The sequence below is a fragment of the Crotalus tigris genome, unplaced genomic scaffold (assembly GCF_016545835.1).
Source record: "Crotalus tigris isolate CLP2741 ecotype Arizona unplaced genomic scaffold, ASM1654583v1 scf7180000020218.1340706, whole genome shotgun sequence".
NCBI classification, from domain to species: Eukaryota; Metazoa; Chordata; class Lepidosauria; order Squamata; family Viperidae; genus Crotalus; species Crotalus tigris.
The window spans coordinates 962,934-983,807 of record NW_024097911.1 but is presented as its reverse complement, the minus strand read 5'-3'; the positions used below and the strand labels follow the sequence as shown (position 1 = coordinate 983,807).

Below are 20,874 nucleotides of genomic sequence, written 5' to 3'. Positions count from 1 at the left end.
GCTCGCAATTTCTTCACCTCCCTGTGGCGATTGCGATAATAAGCAAACTTGTTTCAAACTGAATGTGTAAAATGTTAGGTTGTTGCCTGTTTGTATTTATAAGGTAGTAACTTTGCAGTAAAACAGAGCAAAAGCCCTGACCAAATCCTAAATAAATCATTTTAGAAGTCTTAATCTAACCACCCAAAACCAATAGGTAGGTTTTCCCTATACAGGTAGTCCTCGACTTAACAACCACAATTGAGCCCAAAATTTCTGTTGTTAAATGAGACGTTTGTTAAATGAGTTTTGCCCCATTTTACAACCTTTCTTGCCACAGTTGCTAAGTGAATCACTGCAGTTGATAAGTTAGTAACCTGGTTGTTAAGTGAATCTGGCTTCCCCATTAGCTTTGCTTGTGTTAGAAGGTTGCAAAAGGTGATCTTGGGACACAGCACCAGGCCTAAGTATGAACCAGTTACCAAATGACTTTGATCACATGATCGTGGGGATGCTGCAAAGGTCATAACTGAAAAATGATCATAAGTAATTTTTTTCAGTACTGTTGTAACTCTGAACAGTCACTAAATGTACTGTTGTAAGTCAAGGACTACCTGTACTTCATGGACAGATAGATAGATACCCTTAAAGACACAGTAAACAATTTCGAAAGATGATTTAAGTGGTGTGTGAACGGTATATTTGGAAGTCACAACCCAGATTAATCACCTGAAATCTTTTGTCAGGATTTTGAAGGGGTAATATACCGCCTTCTGCCGACGAGTAGCCTGTTGCTGATCCCAGCCTTAAGCTAATCACGTAATCACATTTGCTGAAGCTAATTTTAGATGAGTAATTCATAAAATCCAGCCCGCAAATAATGCCAATGCAGTCTTTTCCCTTGTATAGTTGTGATCTGGATTTTTAGGGTGTGATGAAATAAATATTTAAGCACTACTCATAGCTCCCAACAAAGAATTGGTTGAGAATTGGAATCCTGAGGATGATTCATTTGGAACGTCATAGGCCCTGGGGAATGAGAGTTTTCTTTTAGCTCCACTGTAGTATTATCCCCACACACAAGATAAATCCCCTCCCTCTTTTATTTGGCAGGCTTTTGAGCTGGCAACTGGAGACTATCTCTTTGAGCCTCACTCTGGAGAAGATTATACAAGGGATGAAGGTAGAGAACACTGGCTGGTTGAACAAAGGAGGGTGATAGGCGTGGGGTAGTTTTTTTTTTAATCTTGCAACTTTTAAGACCTTAATGCTGGCTGGGGAATTCTGAGAGTTGAAATTCACACATCTTAAAATGGCAAAAGTTGAGAAACACCAGTGTGGGGTGATGCTACAGATTTTCATGAAGCAGGCTGGAACACTGGAGGGTTATGCCGAGAAAGCGACCAGACTGACTTTTTTTTTTTTTTTTTTGAAAACATGGTCATGAAAGGGAATGCCAAGGACCCAGTTATATGCCTGGGTCAGGAGCCACAAATGTGCAAAGGGATATGTTGACACTGATGCATTATAACAGTGGTGGCGAACCTATAGCACGCGTGCCATAGGCGGCACTCAGAGCCCTCTCTGTGGGGACACGTGCTGTTGCCCCAGCCCCGCCTCCCCCCGTGGCCCCCTCACCAGCAGACCCCCCTGGAGGAGAGTCACCCCCGGGTGCAGCCTCTGCAGAGCAGCGCAGCCTAGGACATGGCAGCTGGACAGCGGGAACAAGACTCCGCCCTTGCGCCTCGTTGTGCACAGATGATGCTGCAGGGTGCGTGCAGAGGGCATGGCTGCCATGGTGCTGCTGGGCTGCCTGGGCAATCTACGGCGGGCCATGGAGGTGGTGGGTGGCCAGGTGGGTGGAGCGGGTGGGTGGGGGGCGGGGCAGGAGCGGGGCAGAGGCGGGGCAGAGTGGTGGCAGGGCGGTTTTGGGGCACTCAGTCTCTAAAAGGTTCGCCATCACTGGATTATACTATCTCTTGGCTGCTATTTGTATTTATTTTTTTTCTATTATGTTTTAACTCTTCCAAATTTTTTATGATTGTTCACTTCCCAGAGTCACTGGTTCAAGATCAGAGGCTAGACAAATTGACTGAATAAATATGTTCTATTGCTGCCAAAGAGGAAGTTCTTTGCCTGACATTAATTCTATTTTTCCCAATTTGCATCCCCAGCCAGTTATTCAAAATTGCAGAAATAGAAGGCCCTCTCAGGCTTATAAATCCAGAATCCCCTGTATTCGTAGTTTGTGGCATAGTTGAGGGGCCCCTCCAAATGGGGCCTCCTGGCACTAACACTTTCCTTCTTTCAGATCATATTGCCCACATTGTTGAGTTACTTGGCGATATTCCCCCCCACTTTGCTCTTTCGGGGCGGTACTCGCGTGAGTACTTCAACCGGCGAGGTAAGTTGGAAAAACCTAACATTTGGAGGGTGATCTTTTAGAGCAGGGGTATCAAACTCGCAACATCACGTGACGTGTCACGACATATCGTGACTTTTTCGCCATTGCCGGCAATGGGATGAGCGCGGTTTTGCTATGATGCATCAAGCCGGTGGACTGGCAGTTTGACACCCGTTTTAGAGGAAGCTTTGCTCCAGGACATGTGGATTCAGAGTTTGTTTATAGGAAGAGAGTTGAGAAAGGTAAAAGTTCTCCTGAACAATACCAGGCATAGGGTGAAGGTTGGAAAGACAGGCTTTCTGGTGAACCAGTACAAATAGTGGTACAGTTGCAGTAAATTGCATGAAGGTTGCAATGTTTATTGTGATGAGGTCCTGAATGAAGTCGCTTTCATCAGAAGCAGCTTGTAACCCTTTATGTCATGGCTGTATGTCAGTGCCTCTAAGATACAGCCTGCTGACCACATTCTCTACCGGTGTTCTCTTCTATCTACCTTGTACATATATGTCCTTGTACAAATGGTGAACTTAAAGCATGTTAGGTTTGCTGCTGATCACAGTGTCACAATATCAGCCGAGACCTTTCCAACTTTCCCAATTGTTTGCCTGTCTTGCCAGGGGAACTACGTCACATAAAGAACCTGAAGCACTGGGGACTATATGAGGTCTTGGTGGAGAAATATGAGTGGCCTCTCGAACAAGCAGCCCAGTTCACGGACTTCCTATTGCCCATGATGGAGTACATCCCTGAAGACCGTGCTACAGCTGCCCAGTGTCTCGAGCACCCATGGCTAAACTCTTAGGGACAAACCTTGCTCAAACAAACTGATGAATGAAATAAGGGAGTTCTGGTCCCAGATGGAGTTTCCTGGCTCGTGGTGTAGCCCGCTTTGCTGGAGTGATGATGTGGGGAAGATTAGTTCCAAGATTGGAGACTCTGGCTGATTAAGCTAGAGTTTGTATGGCTGGACTGGAATCCCACATGTCAATTTATGGCTACGTCTGAAGCACAAATGGAAGATGACCAGGATTTCTTGCCCCTTTTTTTTTTTGTGATTAGCATATGCCTTCTTGGTTGACAGTGGCCATCTTCTCTAGGTGCCATTGGGATAATGCTGTTTGACTGTTTTTAACCAGTTCTGAGATTTCTTGCAGGGTTTTTTTTCCCTCCCTTTTAAGGTATATGTTTAAAGGTTCCCACCCTTAAAAATCAAATGAATGTGACCGAAAAGTAGTTTGAGAGGAATGGGTACGTGCAAGGTGGATGGTGAGTTGGATGGACCTGAGAGTTGAGAGCAAGAAGCTGGAAAGAGTTGCCAACTTCTTAAAACGAAAACTTTTTATTGTCGGAAGAAAATATATCCCTTCCCCTGCCTAAACTTCTATTTTTAACTCTAGGAAAATGTGGCCTTTTTTCTTTTTTTTTCTTTTTTTTTTTTTTGAGCAAAAGCTTAACACAGGTGAATGAAATTTTGTAGAGTTACGTAATATTGATGTTGAAATTTAACAGTGGAAGCATTTAGAGGTATGAGAAAACTCATGGGAGAAGAAATAGAAATACATCAATAGCAAAATGGGAGAGGAAAGATTCTTATTCCAGTGACTTTCTGAATACCTAGATAAGTTTTCTGCTAAGATTCTAAAGTTGTGATCAGCAGCTGAATAAACAGAAGGATGCAATAGTATCCCTCCTCCTTCCATGAGCATTTATGACCCCTTTCCTCATTATTAGACTATAGCCCCTAAGATGCATGCTTTTCACTAATCAGGGGTTGTGTATCTGCTCATCATTTGATACTTTGAGAATCTCAATTCAAAAAATAGTTGTGGTTGGGGGAAAAAATTGAAAGGTATGTAGTTATGAATTTTTTTAGCAGCCTGATTTTTTCCTAATATGCCTTGTGATGTCCAATGTTGTTTTTACTTCTATACCGTTTCACTTCCTTTAGCCCAACTTTTTTTTAATCCAACTTTTGAGATGGTGAGGGATAGAGAATAATCCCCGTATCATTTGCAGAATTGGGGGGGTGGGTGGAAGGGAAATCAAGCTAAATGTATGTGTGCGGTTAGTGTGTTTTCTTGGCAGAAGTTTGGGGTTGTTCACACTGTTGCCATCTTGGGCTGCTGTTGCAACTCCTGTTCTGATTTTCCACACATGCCACTTGTGATTAGCATTTTTTTTTTCAAAGAAAGAATGGCTGCTCATAAAAGCTTGACCCGGATGAGCAAAATTATTCAAGCTACTTTGTGCCTTTATAATGGAGCCTACCTATTGTTTGCTGGATACACTGAATAGGGAAGAAAAGTGAGAGCTGTTACATATAAGCCTTTTTTTTTTTTTTCCCTTCCATTCCCAAATGTCCTAGGAAAGGAATGCAGAAGAAATAAAGACCCTAGAGGCAGGCGTAAAGCCAATGTCCCTTCCTTTTCCTAGAGATACCCTGTTAGAGTTCCTGTTTCTGTGAAAACTAGATTCAGCTGTCTGAACCTGGAGTCTGTGGTTTGGAACTGGAACTGGAACTAGAATACGCGGTTCTGATTCTCCTGAACACTCCAGTCTCAACCTGGGGCATTGAGTGGGGAACGTCTGGGTGAAAATACTGTTCATACCAAAGTTGTGTTGCCCCAGAATCAAGCCCAACGAGAGCGAGACAAGTCTGTTTTCTTGCACTGTTATCTCCCCAATGAGAAGCCATGGCCTTCCTTTAGAGCAATGTTTCCCAAACTTGACAATTTTAAGGCATGAGGACTTCAACTCCCAGAATTCCACAGCCAGCAACGCTGGCTGTGGAATTCTGGGAGTTGAAATCCACATGCCTTAAAATTGTCAAGTTTGGGAAACACTGCTTTAGAGGAGGCCCATGTGTGCCAGTGTTGGGGGGGGGGAGTATGTGTGGAAGTGTTTTGAATGCTGTGCTGTTACAGGAATTGAATTCAAAAAAATAATTTTCATTAAAATATTTGCAATAACTTTTGATTCTTCCTTTCTGTGGACAAACCATTACAGGGACGGGAGCAGAAACAGGCCATTTTGCACAGAAGTTGCTGCCACTTTCAAACTGGTCCTGCTCAACTGCCCAGATCTGTTTTAAAATCCATGCTTTCTGCAGCAGGAATATTACTTTTCGTTTAAAGGAGAACAGCTCATTGCATCAAAATTGAGACAGCATAAGACTTAAAGAGTACTACTGCTCCTTTGAATCTCCATTCTGCCAATAGCACAAGAGTAAGGCATATTAATTAGAAAGTGTATATTATTCATACACTGGGGGGGAAATGCATTGTAGTAGGCGTGAGCTTTTATTTTCTAAATCAAAATAACTATACTTCTCAATGTAGATGATTGTATAAAAATAATGAAGGGTACTTGGCCAACATTCATAGATTCAAGGATAAGAGCAGCAATGCCATTTTGCAATGTTGCTCACAACATTCCCAATTCTCAACTGAGTAGCCAGTTCTGGTTCAAAGTAGGTAACCCGGCTACTCTTCTCCAGACCGTGATTTGTCTCCATCTTCGGGATACTGCAGCATTCATTTTTATTCCAAGTCACTCCATTTCACTTTTATTGTTGCGATTTTCTATCAACCAGACTAAAAACAACAGCCCAGAAAACCTCTCTAAACTGTTTATATTTATTATCCCTAGTTCATAGAGCTGGGTGAGAAACATTAACTTACACACTATATACAGAAAAAGGATACTTGAATAGTTTGAAATGAAAAGGTCTGCACCATTCATAAAGAGTTGCTCCGTTGCTTTTACTGAAGAAAAAGAATGGGTATCTGCTGTAGCTGGGACAGCTTTGAACTTCAGCTTCATTTACTATTAAACAAAAAGCAAATGTATTAATGTTATTAGAGAGAGAGAGATACCATCAGACCAGTCTTTCAGGACAGAATCAGGCTATGTTGCTAAATTGCTACACTGCAAAAGACAGACATCTAGGGCAAGGCAAGTGACATTTCAACCTGGTCTTACCTACAGTGACCTCTTCTAAATATCTTCCGGGGTTTTCTTTTGGGTAAAACAATTTAAAAAGAAAACCTAGAACAAACATTTTTTTCCATCCGGCATCGTCCCATTGACTTGGGTCAGTCCCCAAACCTTCCCCCACAGAAAATTGATGGGTATAAAACTTAAGTGACCAGTGCCATGTTGGAGAAGGCTACAATTCCTGTTGCCCATTATTCCTTCCCCCCTTTGCTTTACAGATAATCCTTGACTTACAACCACAATTGGGATCAGAACTTGCACCACTAAACAGTGGGGTCACTGAATGAGTCATGCCTGGTTTTATCCTCTTTTCTGCTGTGGTCATTAAGCAAATTGTTGAGCAAATCTGGCTTCCCCCACTGATTTTGCTTGTTGGAAGCCCCCTGGGAAGGTCAGAGTGATCATGTGACTATGATCATATAGCATCATGGAATGCTGCAACCATCGTAAATACATGACAGTTCTCAAGTGCCCAAATTTTGATCATGATGATGGGAGGGACACTGCAATGGTCATGAGGACCAGTCAGAAGCACCTTTTGGGGGCATCCTCATAACTTGGGTTGTTCAACAAATAGTCATAAGCCAAGGACTACCTGTGCATCTATTTCCTGCTAAAAATAAATGCAGCTAGATCCGTGTCTGGCCGGCCCTGAAGCCCAAGTATGCAATTCATTCACCACCATTGAAGCCAGTCCCATCCCCCAATCTAGGAACTTCTTCCTTCTATTCTCTTACCTGTGCTAGGTGAGACCTAGGCTGGGTGATCTGCTTCATAATTGACTGAACAGCGGCTGAGGTGGTACCCTGGCCCCCAATATCTGGCGTGTGGGTCTAAAGAGAAGAAAAAAACAGAACTGCACCAAGCCAGCCCCACTCTCAACTGCACTGCAGCAACAGAAGTCTCACAAGTAGTTGGAAGACCAGTGCTGAACTTTTTGCAGCTACAATTCCTAAGCAGGGGCGGGATAAGTGAGGATCTTATCAAGTGACATAAAATTAAACTTTTTACAGAAAATGAAATGTTACAGTATGGATAGATTGCGAACTCCTAGGGTAAACACAGATGCATAAAGAACGAGTTTAGCTTTATCTGACATGCACTCATCATTAAACTTAAGCACAATAAACCCAAGACAGGAAGAGGAACCCTTCCGTAGGTTTTGGGGGTGCTCACTCTCCAGCCTGGTGAATTGGGCAGGGCAAACTTCTTAACTGGAATTTACATTCTTGTTTTAACTGACTTTTTTGCTGTACCCAATGGGATCAGTATAAATTACATCTTTGGCAGATGGGATGTTTGATGTACTGCCCCACAACTCTGCAGAGGAAGTCAAGAGACTGACATCCTGTGTATCCCATGGCTTTTTCTGGTATGTTTTTTATCCTCTCCAATGCCAAAATTCCATTATTAGAGAAGGACCAGTTGCAGTTATTTCCACTATTGCAGATCAAAGGCTTTTGAGGATAGTTTTTAACTCTCTATTCTTGGAGATCACAAAAAAATATGGCTCTATAATATTATGTAAATTTTCTATCCATCCACTTTCTCTTCAGAAAAATGGTTCATCTTTGTGTATGTACGTGTGTGCACACCTCCAAGTAAGTGTTAACCTCTGGCAACTGTCTGAACAAGTCCCTGCAGTTTTCCTGGCAAGATTTCAGAAGTGAGTTGCCATTGCCTGCTTCTTAGGGCTGGAAGAGAGTGATTGGCCCAAGGTCACCCACTACTTCAAGCTGTCTTTCATCTACGTCACATCTATTTTAGTAGAACTTAGGTTCTTCTGTGAATTTCTCCCTAGGGAAATATTAAGAGCACTTTACTCCATCCTGGAATAGGAAAACATCTTGCTTCTACTTCCTTCAGTATGTTGTGTAATATAATGCTTACTGTGGCAATACACCCAAATAGATTCTATCCAGTATCAAGAAAGTCATTCCCACTTTTCCAAGAGAATCTAAGAATACTACTGGTTCCTAAAGTCCAAGTGACTAGAGTTTTTTAAAAAAAACAACTTTATTATTTCCCAGTATCTTGATCAAGGTCTGTCCAGATCAGAATAAGAGCAACTCACTTCCACATCATCCATGGAGGTTAGGACTGCCTTGCGGATCACAGATGCGTAGCTGTGCAATCTGCAATGAATGACAGATCTTTCTTAGGAACAGCAACCCAAATCAACCCCTCTCTTGTCTCTCATCCCCAGTATAATGGCAGCTCCTCCTAGGGATTATTTATTCATTGTGATCCCATCTTTCTCCTTAAGAACCCCTCAGCATATTCTGATCCTTCATTTTACCCTCGGACCACCTACCTAAGGTGATCCAGCATCATACAGCTGGCGAGGAGCATTGCTGTGGGGTTTGCAATGTTCTTGCCTGCAATACTTTTGCCAGTATTGCGTGTGGCCTGTGGAGAAATAGGGAGAGAAAGGAAAAAACAAGGGATGATTTCAGTAATCGCAAGCAATCCTCAACCTGTTGCGTGCTACTTCCTACAATAATTGTACAGGTAGTTCTTGACTTATCACAATAATTGGGACAAGAATTTCCGTTGCTAATCAAGGTGGTTAAGGAAATTGTGCCCAATTTTACAAACTTTTTTTTGCTGCAGCTAAGTGAATCGTCGTTAAGTAAATCCACCTTCCACAATTGACTTTGCTTGTCAGAAGCTGGCTGGCTGCCAATTACATGGCCTCAGAATGCCGCAACATTGTAAATGCACACCAGCTGTCAAGCACCCAAAAATGATCCTATGACTTGTGATGCTGCAACAATCAATGTAAGTCATTTTTTTTCCCCCAGCGCCGTTGTAACTCTGAAGGGCTGCTAAACAATTGGCTGTAAGTCGAGAACTATATTAAAGAACTGGATCCTGCCATGATAGAAATAAAACAGACCACTTTTTTTTTTCAAGGAAGACATATATTCAGACATTCTGTCATGGTAACTTGGGTTCTGAACAGAGAAAGAGATGGAACTCGAAATGGTTTAACTAGTCTTCACCAATTCCGTCATGTACTACTAATTTTCAGAATACAAAAATACTGCGGCATTAGCATTTGAAATAAGTTCTGCTGCTAGGGTTTCAAAACACAAACTGGTCATGACGTTAACTGAAAGGCAAGGCAAAAAGCTGAGGTGAAAGGCAGTCAACAGAGCACAGCTGTGCTCTGTGAGACATTTACTGCTTTATAAGCCGCAGCGAGAAACACAGAGAAATGGGAAGAGTGCTTGCTTGTGCTTCTGGCAGCAGCTTACAAAGTAGCATACGAGTGAAACATAGTGGGAGCTTCTTGGTAAGAAAGAAAAGGATTGAGGACCGTGATAGTTCACTTAGCAGCATCAGTAGGAAGAAAACTATTCTATTGTTCTTTCCCTCCTTACAGCATCAAGAAGCAAAGAACCAAACTATTGACAGAAAGGAGCACTTTGCTGCTTTCAGATGCTTGCAAAGCTCCGTCACCTCCAGACGGAATTGCTGAAAGTTCATCACGCCTGATCAACCAGGAGGTGCCTGAACCATGTTGATGAGCCTGTATCCCACTTAGATTCCTCCTGCATTTCACCAACGTTATGCATCCAACTAGTTGGAAAATATTGCAATAGTTGTTGGAAAAATATCTGCCCATGTTTCCTTATGGTTTATCATGACTGGGTTGTGATTTTGAGAGCCATCCCTCTCAAAAACAAAGCCATCTCAAGACACCTTACCGTTTCAAAAACCGCATAGGCATGGCCATAATTGGCTCCTGGGACCAGGCCTGGACCGCCAACCAATCCGGCGCAGACATTGTTGACAATATTGCCGTAGAGGTTAGGCATAACCATGACGTCAAATTGCTGAGGACGGGAAACCAGCTGGAGATTCAAAAAAAAAAAGCAGTGTTATCCCAATATTCATAACATGCTTTTCTCCGTTATCCACCCTAAGGAGACACAGGGTGATACCTTGCATCTAAAAGTATGAAAGTATGCATAAAGACCTCCCAGTAAAATAATTTCTGTCCACAATATTAAAAAAACACAAATCCTAATGAGGAAGTTACATTACAGACTGCCAAGTTCAGTCCCATGAACTTCGAAGCAGACTCAATGAGTCTGCGTGGAAACCTGGAAAGCTCCTGTTGCTTATATTAACCTGGTGGACAAGGTGGCCCACGGGCCTTTTCAGTGTAAAGCACCTTCCTACAGCTACAGCTGGAGTTGAAACTAAACCAACATCACAGTACCTGCATGGTGGTGTTGTCAACAATCATGCTCTCAAAGGTGATGTTTGGGTAGCCAGCTGCCACCTCTTTGCAACACTGCAGGAACAGACCGTCACCCAGTTTCCTTTAGGGGAGGGAAAGAGGAACAAATGAGCCACAGCAAACGGTCGGTCTCCAGCAAAAATAACAGAGGCAGTGAGAGCTTCAAAAGAAGAGTAAGAATGTTTGTGGAGCAGGAGAAAACACAGAGAAAAGGCCATATGGAAGCCTGTCTCCACTTCACAGCACAGAAAAATAACTATCCTAAACCTGAAGGGTCTCTATGGGAAAAGTACAGGCACCCTATCTGACAGTACTTGCCCCAGAGCTTGGTTACTGTTAGGCTATAGAGCAGTGATGGCGAACCTTTTAAAGACCGAGTGCCCAAACTGCAACCCAAAACCCACTTATCGCCGGGTGCCAGATGGGCGTGGCCCACTGGATGGGCGCAGCTGTGGTGGTCATGGCAGATTGGGTGGGTGTGGCCAAGGTGGGTGTGATCACCTCAATGTTGCTCGTGGGGAGGGACGCCTGTGGGGGCCGGGCGGGGGAGATCCAGGGGTTCTCTGGCAGGTGGGGCAGTGGGCAGGAGGCTCATCCTGCGGGGTGAGGCGAGGCAAGGCAAGGCGGGGGTGCCATTATCACAGGGCAAGATGAGGCAGGGGCCGGGGCGGCTGCTGCCTGACACCATCGGCCCTTGCACACAGAGGCCAGCGAGTGCATGGGTGCTGGGATACATCCAGCCATGTGGGACCTCGGCGAGTCAGTGGGCGGCTGGTTGAAAAGGGACGGTTGCCATCTCCGGGGCCTGGCGAGCATGTCCACAGAGAGGGCTCTGAGTGCCGCCTCTGGCACGCGTGCCATAGGTTCGCCACCACTGCTATAGAATATTCTTTATATAATACCTCACTCTTAAGCCAAAACTTTTGTGGTGGGTTAAAGTCAGCCCACTATGGTTTATTCAACAAATCACAGTTGACCCAATTAAGGACTGTTGTGCTACATGAACTTAGCCTTTATTTTCCAACTTACATAATATTGGCCTTGTGGACAGCTGTCACTTTCTTGCGACCAGCTTCATGTGCCAACCTGAAAGCATATTCAGCAATACGCAGCGACTTTGTCTTTGTGATGATCTTGAGGCTCTCCACCACGCCAGAGACACTCTGTGGAAAGGGCATGGTCAGTGCTCCTGAGTTCCACCCCTAGCCATGCACAAGCAGGGCTTGCTGTCTACAGGGCAAAACGACTGAAATCCTGACCCAGAGAACCGCTTCATACAGGAAGTCAGTTCTTGCCTTGTGATTTCCCTCGTGCCTGTACAAACTTTGCAAGTCTCTTGGCTTGCCTTGAAGTCAGAAAAAGATACATAATAGGATAGTCTCTGGACTGCCAACGGACAGCTCCTGATAAAGGGGACTCTCAGTCCAAAAGTTTCAGACTTGGCAGGCAATGACCTCTGATACTCCAAGATTGTAAGGACACTTAGTTCTATGGTCTTCCATACAGCACTATCACCATTCCCTTACTTTCCTCAATGCAGCAAACCAAACAAATGTACACCTGTAGGACAGAGATTTAACACATACACATACACCATGTAAATGGGGTTGAGGCTAGCAGCAGATGTGGAAAGAGAAAAGAACACCATAAGTTTCCTGTATAAATGAGCACCTCATGTTCCAGGCTGCTGTATTCCCCCTCTGTGTTCTCCCGGACAATGAGGATGTCGATGTCATGGTGCCTGGTTGCCACACCTGGAAGGCTCTTGCAATGAATCACATTGGCAAAGAGATCCAAATTAGTACTGTGGAGACAGAGAAGGAAAAGGGAAGCTCACACAGTGGAGAGTCACTGCTTCTCAGCTGTTTAAGAAAGCACCAGGAAAAATGCAGCCTGCCAAGAAACAGGCAATAGCCATCTTCAATCTAGCTGATCACCACAGGCTAAATATCCCATGAGCAAAAGATAGTCTCTCAAATGTGGACCACTATCCCTGCCTGTCTAATGCTAGATCCCAGTCAAATAAGTGTGTTTGTTGTGTTGCTGCTGGAGCAACAGATGTGGCTGTCTGTCTGAAAAGCGATGTTGTGCAGGTCTCATTTAACTAGTTCCAAAATTCTGCCTACCACTTTAAGTTGAGCCTTTATCTCACCGCAATATGTTGTTCCGGGACTTGTGGGAAGGTGGCAGGTTATGGTTTGTCTCGATGTTTCCTATGAAGGTCAGGAAAAGAACGTGAATAAAGACACTGGATTTCTGACCAGCAAACTTAAGCTACTGAGAAAAGCACTTTAAGAAATGTATCTATAGAATCACTTTTTGGTGTTTATATCTTTTAAATGTTTTAACAACTCTTCCAATTAGCTTTGAAGACCACACTGATTCTTTATCTCACTGTAAGGATTCAGGGCATGAGAAGAGACGCTGTTTCCACCTCCATTCTAAACTCCATTAACTTCTCATATCTCAAGCAATACGATTCTATCCCTGTGCTCCATATGAACAATAGCCCTTTCCAGCCTTTCCATTAGCACAGATAATGTCAAATCTCCATTTTGTGTTTTAGCCCCTCCAATTTTGATGATTATGTGGGGAAAAGGACCACTATTACCTTTGAGGGCCACACGGTTACGGCGGATAGCCATGAGAGCATTTTGTATGTCACTTTCAGAAGCCTCTGAGCTCACTAGAACTTCCTCAAAGTCCACGGGTACACAGGCATGCCTGGGGCAGAGAAAAAGAGAGATCTAGGCCAAACATACCAAAGAGAATGGAAACCCCCAGCATTAGCAGGGTGAGTCTTCAAAGTTAGGCTGCCTTTGTTTTAGGCACAGCTCTAAAAAGGTGGAAAAGAAAGAAACCATACCGGAACAATTCTTTGACGTGAAGCATGAGCTCTGGCCCAATCCCATCTCCTGGGATCATGGTCACTGTATGGCGACCGCCATACTTGGCTGGGGGAGGCTACAAAAAAAAAAAAAAAGAGAGAGAGAGAGAAGGGATGATTTCAAACAATCCAATCCAATCCATAAGTCTTCTCAAAGAGTCTGCATTATTGAGCATCATCATCAATCCATTTTAAAAAAGGAAATCATCAAAACATTTCCTGTGGCTGTCCGTTGCAAGGGGGGGGGGAAACAATTCAATGGGACGAAGAAGCTTGTGCAGTATCTGGTAATCTGGACAGAGACAAAGTCTGAGACAGGTAGGATTGGGCTTTGAAAAGGAATCGGACCCAATCTCTGTGTTATATTTGGATTCCTGGGACTGATAGCATAGTAAAGCTCTTTCAGATTCTAGGGATTATCTGAAATTGCTGAAAAGATTTTGACAATGGACCTCTGTCATCTGTTCCAAACCTGCAACAACATTTTTAATAAAAATATAAAAATTAACCATATCCTTTGCCCAGGATTTTCCAGGATAGGGATTTATAATTCCTTTTAGGACCCCCTTGTCCTTTTACTTTAATGAAGAGAAGGACGAGGGGGGACATGATAGCAGTGTTCCAATATCTCAGGGGCTGCCAGAAAGAAGAGCGAGTCAAGCTATTTTCCAAGGCGCCTGAAGGCAGGACAAGAAGCAATGGATGGAAACTAATCAAGGAGAGAAGCAATCTAGAACTAAGGAGAAATTTCCTGACAGTTAGAACAATTAACCAGTGGAACAACCTGCCTCCAGAAGCTGTGAATGCTCCAACACTGGACGTTTTTAAGAAGAAACTGGACAGCCATGTGTCTGAAATGATATAGGGTTTCCTCCCTGAGCAGGGGGTTGGACTAGATGACCTCCAATGTCCCTTCCAACTAATAATGATGATGATGATGATTATAATAATAATAATATATATTCAATAGCTAAGGGAGACATAGACTTATTTTTTGGCTGGCTCTTTAATTTTTCCATGCAACAATGAGATAAGAAAATTACTTACAATACTCTGTTGCTATAAATGATGTGACAGGAACAGGGCAAAGTGAAAGAGAGAGAAAAGAAAAATGCCTATATTAATCTTAGAAAATGTAAAATTAAGCATAACATCTGTGAATCATTTTGTTACTACCATTTTTACATTACCTTTCCGAAACAGTCTCCTAAGGTAAAGAAATTATAAAATATATTCATAAAATACTGAATTCAGACAAAACATTTACAATTTCTATGTCCTAAAATAAACCATAATAGCATTACAAACTGCAGGATTTTACTTCAGGAAACAATATCACTCAGGATTGCAGAGATGGCCAAGTTTCATTCAAAAACAAAAGTGATCATGAAGCTAATCCACTTGTTTATAAACATTGAGTTTAAGTGAAAAAAGAATGAAACAAGCACCTTTTAAAAATGAATGAAAGACTGGAAAAACATTTTCCAGTGGCTTAAATCTATTGCAATTGCATGCTCTGATCTTTTACAGTATTCTTCATTATTTGCTATTGCTAATTAATTTGGCATTCAGAATGCATAACTGGGCAATTTGGAAAAGGTCTCTATTATACATATTCCTAATCCCTAACAGTTCTGAAAGTCTCAGATGAGAATATAGTATTTTTAACTTTGAATGAAGAGAAAGATTTTCATTCAACACTGAAAACCACATTTGTTATGATCCAGTGCAGCATTATATTTACATAGGTCCTAGCCTGACCATCTAAAACAGTTGCTATGGAATCTGTTCCAACATATGTAGCATCAGGTTGGGGAATGCTATAACGTGGAAAAGAGTATGATTTTTCATAACAAAATCTTTTTACAGTAAAGATGCATAAATTATACATACTGAGGCAATATTTCTGTGTTTGCCATCTGTTATAGTCTGCACCTGTGAGACAGAAGGAAATAACAGGACAGGTAAGAGAACATATTTGAGAATCTAGAAGAATCTGTGATTCTTAAGAGGGAAACAGAATCTGAATATATTCACATCAGTGATTTACAAAATATTAAATTGGGACAACCAGAACAATCATACATAACTTTGTTCAAATTCAAATTAAATGAATAAAAATGCACAAACATGTTAAGGATGCATTAATAGGATTTATCCAATATTGAAAGAAAAGGAGTTTTTACAATTTGCAATAAAAGAAATGGAATTCTTTTTTAAAGTCAATAAAAAAGAAGAAACCTCTATTCAAATTGTATGGGACACGGCAAAAGCATATTTTAGAGGTTTGGCCATAACTTATCTTGCCAAAAAGAATAAGGAAAAGAAACTTGTTCAACATAGATTGAAAGAACAACTCAGTATGTTGCAAGCTGAATTACAATCAGAAGAAAAAGTTGAAAATACAAACGGAACTATTAAAACATAAGTTAAACTTACTTGAGACAAATACAATGGCACAAGAGATTAAAAGGTCTAAACAGAATTTTTTTGAAAATGCCAATAAACCTGGGAGATGGCTGTCATACAGATTAAAAAAAGAAAGAGAAAAAAGATTAATAAGTAAGCTACGGTACAGACGGTGATCTACAATGTCACAATGACTTAATGAAAAAAATTACGAAGGAGTATTGTGAGACACTGTATAAGGTGGAGACAGTTTCTAACGATGTAATTCAGGCTTATTTAAAAGACGCAAATCTCCCAAAGGTTCCTGAGAATATGCGTCAGAGGTTAAACAAGAATGTTTCAATGATGGAGATTACAGAGGCTATAAAAAAGCAAAAGAAAGATAAAACACCAGGACCTGATGGTCTTCCTGCTGAATTTTATGTAGTGTTACAACATACTATAACTCCAACTTTGAAAGACTTATGTAATGAAGTTTTTACACAGACAAAAATACCGGATTCATGGACCGAAGCCAATATTACTTTGATACCTAAAGAAGATACTGATCATACACTAATTAAAAATTACAGACCAATATCGCTACTAAATGTGGATTACAAAATCTTTGCTGCAATAATGGCAGAAAGAATGAAAAAAATTTTGAATGAATTTAAACACCCAGACCAAAATGGTTTCCTACCAAAGAGACAGATAAAGAACAATTTGAGGATTATTTTAAATGTTTTCGAGTACTATGAAATCCATCCAGGGAACCAGATGGCACTTATATTCCTTGATGCACAAAAAGCCTTTAATAACTTAAATTGGCAATTTATGTTTCAACAACTTCAAGAAATGGACTTTGGTGAAAATTTTAACAAAGCAATTCAAGCAATTTATAAGAAACAAACAGCAAGAATATTTTTAAATGAAGATTACACAGATGGATTTGAGATTAAAAAAGGCACTAGACAGGGATGCCCGTTGTCTCCTCTGTTGTTTATTCTTACATTAGAGGTTCTGGCAAGAAATATCAGACAAGATACAGAAATTAAAGGTTGGAGATTAAAGACCAGAAATATAAACTACAGACTTTTGCGGACGATTTGGTCTTCATTCTAGAGGAACCATTGCAAACAGCTGCAAAAAATTGAAAAATTTGGAGAAGTGGCTGGTCTGAAAATAAACAGGGAAAAGATTAAAGTAATAACAAAAAATCTAACAGACAAACAGAAAACTCAACTCGCTAAAATGACAAATCTTCAAATAGTTAAAAAAGTCAAATATTTGGATATTTATTTAACGGCAAAATATAGTACACTAAAAGAAGATAATTATGAGAGATTAATGAAACAAATAAAAATAGACTTGGAAAGATGGGAAAATCTTCAATTATCACTGTTAGGAAGAATAGTGATGGTTAAGATGAACATTTTACCAAAGTTAATTTTCTTATTTCAAACAGTGCCTATTAAACTTACTAAGAATTTTTTTGATGATTTAAATGCAATGATTCTAAGATTTATATGGCAAAAAAAGAAAGCGAGAATCAAATGTAAATTGTTACAAGAATCTAAGGACAGAGGGGGCTTTGGACTTCCAGATTGGAGACTTTACTATCAAGCGGGTATTTTGCTTTGGCTTACAGAATGGATTGTATTGAGAAATAAAAGATTGCTTTATTTAGAGGGACACGACCTTCAGTTAGGTTGGCATGCTTTTACATGGTACGAGAAATCTAAAGCACATAAGTACTTTCAAAATCATGCGATAAGAAGCATACTAATTTAGGAATAGGAGAAAATTAAACATAAAATATATATGAAAATACCTGAGTGGCTTTCAACAATGGAAGCATTTGCTTATCCAAATCTGATTAATTATGACAAACTGGTTAGTTATAAAGACATTTTAGATAAAGAGGGAAAACTTAAGGACAGGCAAACTTTACAACTACAAGGTATTGGCTTGACATGGTGGTCCTATTTGCAAATTCAAACAAGATACGAAAAAGATATAAAATCGACAGGTTTTTACAAAGAACAGACCCCACTGGATAAAATTTTGTTAAAAACAGATGAGAATTTGATTAGAAAACTCTATAAATTTCTTTTAAACTGGAAGATGGAAGAAGAACAAGTGAAAGAAACAATGATAGTATGGGCAAAGAACTTTGGATATTCTATAGATTTGGAAGACTGGCAAAAACTTTGGGATAAAAATATTAAGCTTACAAAAGCGGTAACATATAAAGAAAACTTATATAAGATGTTTTATACATGGCATATGACACCAGTTCACTTAGCAAAAATGTTTAAAAATGCTTCGGATATCTGCTGGAAATGTAAAGAACAGTCAGGCACTTATTACCATGCCTGGTGGACATGCCCTATCGCTAAAAAATACTGGTCTAAGATCCATAGAGGGTTGGAAAAGATGATGAAACTACAGATAGAATTTAAACTGGAATTGTTTTTGTTAGGAATATTAGGACCTAATTATGGTAAAGAGAATGACTACTTGATATTGCATGTTTTAACTGCTGCAAGGATAGTATTTGCCCAATTTTGAAAAATGAGAATTTACCATCTGATCAGATTATTATTACCAAAATTTTAGAGTGTACAGAAATGGATAGACTAACATTAGAAATGAAAGAAAAAGATGATTCAATTTATTTAGAACTTGGGAAAAATTTTATCAATGGTTAGAGACACGTCAGAACTTGAAGGATTCAATATTTTAGAATAGATGACTGATTTTTAATCGAGTTCTAACTAACATTTTGATGATATGATTACTTTTCCTGATTTACTGATTCTCATTTCTTACTTTTGACTCTTAGGATTTTTTTTGAGATTTTATTAGTAGTGTTTACTTAATAGATCAACGTATTTGTTTACTAATTGTTTTTAATATGTTACAGTCTAAGCTTTGCTAAAAATGGTTCAATATATTTACTCATTATTATGATCCGGACGGTTTCTTGTTTGTTGAAATACGTGGTTGTATCTATCCTTATTTTACCCTAATTCCTTATTTCCTTCCCCTCCCCCATTCCTTCCACCTTTCCCTTTACCATACCTGTATTGTTCCTATTTTTCCTCATTTATATAAACTCAATAAAATTTTGTTAAAAAAAATAGGATTTACCCACAAGCTTCTTATAACAGGTATAATTTGACATTGGCCCTAAGCCTGTTACTGAAACCTCTTCCCGTTAATATTAGTGAGAAGTAAAATGAAATGAGCAACCATGCTTACACAGAGAATTCTCTTTCCATATTGCAATAACATGGGTAGCAAACTAGTGTTTTTTAAAGCATTGCTGAGTACAGATATTCCTCAACTTACAACTACAATTGAGCCCAAACATTTTTTTTACTAAGCAAAACAGTTGTTAAGATGCCCCATTTTATGACATTTCTTTTGTTGAGTGAATCACGGCTGTTAAATGAATCTGACTTTGCTTGTCAGAAGGTCGCAAAAGGTGATCATATGACCCAAGGGTTACAGCAACAATAGTAAATATGAGTCAGTTGTTCAGTGCCTGAAGTTTGATCAGGTGACCATGGTGATGCTGCAGTGGTTATGAGGGTGAAAAATGATCATAAATCACTTTTCAGTACTGTTGTAACTTTGAACAGTCACTAAATGAACTGTTGTAAGTTGAGGATTATCTGTAATCATGCCCAACAGTCACATGTAACAGGGCAACTGATGAGAATTTTCTACTTCTTCTTTACATTTTTGTTATACAATCAGAAAAGTTGTAGTAGAAAAAGGGATAGATGTCCTCTGTTTTGTATGACAGAACATAATAAAAGTTTATGTGGAAAAGCTTCAGCAAAATGTGTACAAATACAGGTAAACACATTCTAAATTCTTTGTGATGGTACTCAAGGTATAAAAATGCTTGTCAATAACTGCTACAATTTTCTTTTTTCCCCATGACTTGTTTCTATGTTTTCAATACCAAAGCCCAGAGAAATTAATTAGATGATTATTATTTTTAAGCAGATCATTGCTTCCAGCATGAAAAATAAAACAGTAGGATACTATTCAAAGGTTTTACAACAATATAACAAGCTATCATTTAAAAAAAAGAGCAGTGAGTTCCCAATGACTTTGAGAAGCCCTTGTGCAAAAATAGGCGGAATCAATTTCACCTCTAATACATGTGCAAGTGCTTCCCTATGACTATCAAGTAATAATAACAAAACTCCTTTTTTCATTTAAATTAAACAAAAAAATGAAGAAATCTTGAATAAATGCAGTTAAATTCAGTTCTCTAACAGGATTCTAATTCTAGAATTTGTTCACAAGAAACCCTTTATTTAAGCCCATTTTTTCCACCTGGAAAAAAATTTGAATCCGTTTCTTGCAAAACAAATAAGCCTGAAGTAGATACGTTGTCTTCGCTGTGTGATTTTTACCATCCAATTTTGCAAAATAACTCTGATCTACCTCACTCGCCCAGTCAAAAAGAGCAATAATCCCACCCACTCCATGTAAAAATCGCTTCTTTGGGAAACGCCCCTATCAAGAGGTCAAACCAATGCAAAAGCCTCTTTCTCCATTTGCGCCGCCTATCAGGCTCATCCCAACCAATCAGAAAAATCGCAGGAAGTTTCCCCCATTTCTCCCCTGAACAAACCGAAGTATTCGATTTCATTTCGCATCCCGTAAACTCGATGTTAAAATCGTATCTAATAAACCTCTCACCGATCGAGGTACCAGCAGAGTCGGCCTCCAAAGCTGCCTAGCTGTGCTCAAAACCACCGAAACGGCCATCCTTCAGTCTCCTTCGGCTATACGAGCATGGAGTGGATATTAAGACCCAGATATCGCGAGACTTAAAACGAAATCCCGCGCGAGTCTCCATATTCCCGCGCGAGTGATTGCACGAAGCTCAAGCTCCAAATGTGGAAAAAAGAAAAACTGTAATCTGTCTTTGCGACCATA

At 40.3% G+C, this 20,874-nt stretch overlaps 2 protein-coding genes across 5 annotated transcripts in view; one reads left to right on the top strand and one right to left on the bottom strand.

Annotated features, from left to right (window-relative positions):
* The window catches only part of SRPK3 (SRSF protein kinase 3), a 40,013-nt gene extending 35,447 nt beyond the window's left edge, over positions 1-4,566 (top strand). For all 4 annotated transcript variants that reach the window (XM_039366086.1, XM_039366087.1, XM_039366083.1 and 1 more), the window contains 3 exons: positions 1,093-1,162; positions 2,291-2,383; positions 3,001-4,566. In XM_039366086.1, the coding sequence (XP_039222020.1) occupies positions 1,093-1,162; positions 2,291-2,383; positions 3,001-3,185 (348 nt within the window). In that variant the 3' untranslated portion in view covers positions 3,186-4,566. The remainder of the gene's footprint in view (positions 1-1,092; positions 1,163-2,290; positions 2,384-3,000) is intronic.
* Positions 4,567-5,997: 1,431 nt separating this feature from the next.
* On the bottom strand, positions 5,998-20,769 carry IDH3G (isocitrate dehydrogenase (NAD(+)) 3 non-catalytic subunit gamma). Its single transcript, XM_039366088.1, has 14 exons — positions 20,635-20,769; positions 15,412-15,453; positions 14,566-14,577; positions 13,498-13,595; positions 13,243-13,355; positions 12,784-12,844; positions 12,303-12,435; positions 11,661-11,794; positions 10,611-10,713; positions 10,093-10,239; positions 8,694-8,788; positions 8,454-8,514; positions 7,117-7,212; positions 5,998-6,208 (listed from the first exon to the last, which is right to left on the bottom strand). Exons 1-14 carry the CDS (start codon positions 20,701-20,703, stop codon positions 6,206-6,208), a joined length of 1,167 nt encoding a protein of 388 aa, XP_039222022.1. The 5' UTR covers positions 20,704-20,769; the 3' UTR covers positions 5,998-6,205.
* Between the last annotated feature and the right edge of the window lie 105 nt (positions 20,770-20,874).